This window comes from Protobothrops mucrosquamatus, unplaced genomic scaffold (genome assembly GCF_001527695.2).
Source record: "Protobothrops mucrosquamatus isolate PMUCROS unplaced genomic scaffold, P.Mucros_1.0 scaffold3537, whole genome shotgun sequence".
NCBI lineage: Eukaryota > Metazoa > Chordata > Lepidosauria > Squamata > Viperidae > Protobothrops > Protobothrops mucrosquamatus.
The window spans coordinates 55215-59969 of NW_015389505.1; the positions used below are offsets into that span (position 1 = coordinate 55215).

General features: G+C 45.2%; 1 protein-coding gene across 1 annotated transcript in view; it reads right to left on the bottom strand.

Moving 5' to 3' along the window:
- CDK5 (cyclin dependent kinase 5) overlaps positions 1-4153 on the bottom strand; it is a 27442-nt gene extending 23289 nt beyond the window's left edge. The window contains exon 1 of the mRNA XM_015827166.1: positions 4129-4153. Coding sequence (XP_015682652.1) covers positions 4129-4153 — 25 coding nt within the window. The remainder of the gene's footprint in view (positions 1-4128) is intronic.
- Positions 4154-4755: the final 602 nt, after the last annotated feature.

Consider the following 4755-nt stretch of genomic DNA (forward strand, 5'->3'; position numbering starts at 1 on the left):
GCTGAGGGATTCTGGGAGTTGAAGTCCACCAGTCACCAAAGGGCCCAGTGGGAAGACCCCTGTCTTAAAGCATCCCGGCTGAGGGATTCTGGGAGTTGAAGTCCCCAAGTCATAAAAGGGTCCAATTGGGAGACCCCTCTCTTGAAGCATCCCGGCTGAGGAATTCTGGGAGTTGAAGTCCACTAGTCACCAAAGGGCCCAGTGGGAAGACCCCTGCCTTAAAGGATCCCGGCTGAGGGATTCTGGGAGTTGAAGTCCCCCAGTCACCAGTTGGAAGACCCCTCAAAGCCTTTAGGCCTCGGGGCCTGCTTCCCCTGAGGTGCCAACCGCTGGCAGGGGTGCGGGTTCGGTTGTTTCTCACATCCTACAGATCCAGATGTTGCTCGATCCAGATGTTGCTCGTTCTGGCAATCAGGCTGAGACCCCCTCCCCCTTGCAGCCCCCTCCCCACGTGGCTGTCCCAAACCGGGCACGATGCCGGTCTGCCCCGTGGCGAGGCCGGCACAGGAGCGGATAGGCACGGGGTTCGAGTAACGCCATACAGAGTTGGGGGGGTTCTTTCTGTGCTGGTCCCCCCTCCCTCCTTGCTGGGGGTGGGTGGGGGGGCTGGTTTAGAGACCCCCACCCACCCACCCACCCAGTGCATGTCTGCTTGGCCCGTTGTGTCCTTTCGAAGTATTTCTCTCGCAGGCTTCTTTGCTTTTAGGCCCTGCGTCTTTTTTTTTTCAGTTCGTAGGGTTGTGTTGTTGTTTTTTGTTTACACACACACAGACACACAGACACAGACACAGACACACATCGCCATGTAGTATGTCTGCCTCCGAACTAGACGGTGTTGTTTCTCTGGGTCATATATGTGGGTGTGCGTGTGGGCGTGCGCACGATCTTTTGTCGTGTTTATTGTGGTGTGCGTTGGGGTGGGGGGGGGCCCTTTGAGAGCTGAGTGCAGCGACATTTCATTTTAATGTGGGCCGATGGGTGTGCGTTTAAAGGGACAAAGTTCTGTTCTATTCTATAATCTGTTATTTCTATTTATTCTACAATGTTATTTCTATTTATTCTACAATCTGTTATTTCTATTCTACTTGTTCTATTATATTCTAATCTTTTCTAATCTGATCTTAACTCTGTTGTTCTGTGAGGGTCTCCTTCTGGTGCAGGGGGTTGGACTAGATGACCTCTGAGGTCCCTTCCAACTATTCTCTTCTCTTCTATTCTACAATCTTAGTTCTATTCTATTCTAAATTCAATTCTATTCCCTTTGTATTCCATTCCATTTTATATTCTATATTCTGTTCTATTTCTATATTCAGTTCTATTCACTTTCTCCTGCATTGCATTGCATCCTATATTTTGAATTCTATATTCTGAATTCTGTTCTATTCTGTATTCAGTTCTATTCACTTTATACTCTATAATTCTGTTCTGAATTCTGTTGTGAATTCTGTTCTATTCCATTCTATTCTAATTCATTGTTCTAATCTATTCTGTATTCTATTCTAATTATTCTCTATTCTATTCTATTCTATCCTATTCTACTAAATTCTATTCTATTCTCTATTCTATTCTTAATTCTATTCTATTCTATTCTACTAAATTCTATTCTATTCTTAATTCTATTCTTAATTCTATTCTATTCTGTTCTATTCTACTAAATTCTATTCTATTCTCTATTCTATTCTTAATTCTATTCTATTCTGTTCTATCCTATTCTACTAAATTCTATTCTATTCTCTATTTTATTCTATTCTTAATTCTATTCTATTTTATTCTATTCTCTATTCTATTCTTAATTCTATTCTATTCTACTAAATTCTATTCTATTCTATTCTATTCTATTCTTTATTCTATTCTTAATTCTATTCTATTCTATCCTATTCTACTAAATTCTATTCTATTCTCTATTCAATTCTATTCTTAATTCTATTCTACTAAATTTATTCTATTCTCTATTCTATTCTATTCTTAATTCTATTCTCCATTCTATTCTATTCTATTCTATTCTATTCTACTAAATTCTATTCTATTCTCTATTCAATTCTATTCTTAATTCTATTCTACTAAATTTATTCTATTCTCTATTCTATTCTATTCTTAATTCTATTCTCCATTCTATTCTATTCTATTCTATTCTATTCTATTCTATTCTACTAAATTCTATTCTATTCTCTATTTTATTCTATTCTTAATTCTATTCTATTTTATTCTATTCTCTATTCTATTCTATTCTACTCTATTCTTAATTCTATTCTACTAAATTCTATTCTATTCTCTATTTTATTCTATTCTTAATTCTATTCTATTTTATTCTATTCTCTATTCTATTCTATTCTATCCTATTCTACTAAATTCTATTCTATTCTCTATTCAATTCTATTCTTAATTCTATTCTACTAAATTTATTCTATTCTCTATTCTATTCTATTCTTAATTCTATTCTATTCTCCATTCTACTCTATTCTATTCTATTCTACTAAATCTATTCTATTCTCTATTTTATTCTATTCTTAATTCNGGGGGTTGGGCTAGATGGCCTCCGAGGCGCCTTCCAACTCTGCGATTCTGTGTCTCCTGCCCGAGCAGGGGGTTGGGCTAGATGGCCTCCGAGGTCCCTTCCAACTCTGTCGTCCTGTGATTCTGGAAGGATCTCCTGCTTGAGCAGGGGGTTGGACTGGATGACCTCCGAGCTCCCTTCTGTTATTCTATAATTTTGTAAAGGTCTCCTGCTAGAGCAAGGGGTTGGACTAGATGACCTCCGAGGTCCCTTTCAACTCTGTTATACTATGATTCTGGAAGGATCTCCTGCTTGAGCAGGGGGTTGGACTAGATGACCTCCGAGGTCCCTTCCAACTCTGCTATTCTAAAATTTTGTAAAAGTATCCTGGTAGAGAAGGGGGTTGGACTAGATGACCTCCAAGCTCCCTTCCAACTCTGTTATTCTATAGTTTTGTAAAGGTCTCTTGCTAGAGTAAGGGGTTGGACTAGATGACCTCCAAGCTCCCTTCCAGTTCTATTCTATTCTATTCTATTCTATATTCTATTCTATTCACTCTGCTGTACTGTAAGGGTCTCCTGCTTGAGCAGGGGGTTGGACTAGATGACCTCTGAGGTCCCTTCCAACTCTGTTATCCTATGATCCTGTGCAGGGGCTCCTGCTTGAGCAGGGGGTTGGACTAGATGTCCTCCGGGGTCCCTTCCAGTTCTATTCTATTCTATTCTATTCTATTCTATTCTATTCTATTATTAAAATGTTATTTCTATTCTATTAATTCTATATTCTATTAATTCTATATTCTATTCCAGTTCTATTCTATTCTATTCTATATTCTATTCAAGCACTCTGCTGTACTGTTTGAACAGGGGGTTGGACTAGATGACCTCTGAGGTCCCTTCCAACTCTGTCATTCTGTAATTCTGTAAGGGTCTCGTGCTGGAGCAGGGGGTCGGACTAGATGACCTCCGAGGTCCCTTCCAACTCATTCCTATCATTTTGTAAAAGTCTCCTGCTTCAGCAAGGGGGGGTTGGACCCTCCCTGCTCTCTCCCCCCCCCCAGGGCAGGGCGAGGGGCTCCATCCTGCCCCCCAATTGGGGAGGGGGCTCTGTTAGGCCGAGAAAGGAGGGAGTCGGTGGGGGGTGAGGGAGGGAGGAAGGGGGCAAGACCCTCCCCCAGCGCCCCCGGGGCTTCCGGCTGCCCCCCCGGCTCTCCCCCCACCAGGGCGGGGAGGGGGGGGCGTCATGCCCGCTCAGGAATCCGGCGCGGTCGGTGCCAAGCGTCGTGGGTGGCAACTGGCCGCCGTGCCCGGTAATCGCCTTAGCCGGCCGGGCCTGCCGGGGCTCGTCCCTGGAATGCGGCTGGGAAGTTTGGCAAAAGTCCTGCTTCCTGCCTCCCACCCCCCCCAACGTTCCCTCTAAAGCCCCCCCCGGCGCCCCCTTTCCCGTGCCCGGCTCCATGGTGGCACCGGACAGGGCGGGGCAAAGTGGCAAGGGAGTAGGTGCCAGGCGGAGGGACGGGGTGGGAGACACACAAAAGGTGACCCTGAGTTGGGAGGGTGGGGGGGGTCTCTCCCCGTCCCATTGGGGGGGGGTCTTCCTGGGGGGGCCTCCCGGGAGGCGCCGGCCTTCCTCACCCTTCTCGTCCTTGCCGGGTGGCATCGGTTCGATTCTGCTGTGCTGTCAGGGTCTCCTGCTTGCACATGGGGTTGGGCTAGATGACCCCTGAGGTCCCTTCCGACTGTTCGATTCGATTCACTCTGCTGTATTGTCAGGGTCTCCTGCTTGAGCAGGGGGTTGGGCTGGATGACCTCTGAGGTCCCTTCCAACTATTCTATTCGATTCTATTCACTCTGCTGTTCTGTAAGGGTCTCCTGCTTGCGCATGGGGTTGGACTAGATGACCTCTGAGGTCACTTCTAACTGTTCTATTCTATTCTATTCTATTCTATTCTATTGTATTCTATTCTGAGTGCTATCTAGGGTCTCCTGCTGGAGCAGTGGGTTGGACTAGATGACCTCCGAGGTCCCTTCCTTGTTCTTCTGTATGGGTCTCCTGCTTCAGCTGGGGGTTGGACTAGATGACCTCCGAGGTCCCTTCCTTGTTCTTCTGTATGGGTCTCCTGCTTCAGCTGGGGGTTGGACTAGATGACCTCCGAGGTCCCTTCCAATTCTTTTATTCTGTAAGGGTCTCCTGTTTCAGCTGGGGGTTGGACTAGATGACCTCCGAGGTCCCTTCCAACTCTGTTATCCTATGATTCTGTA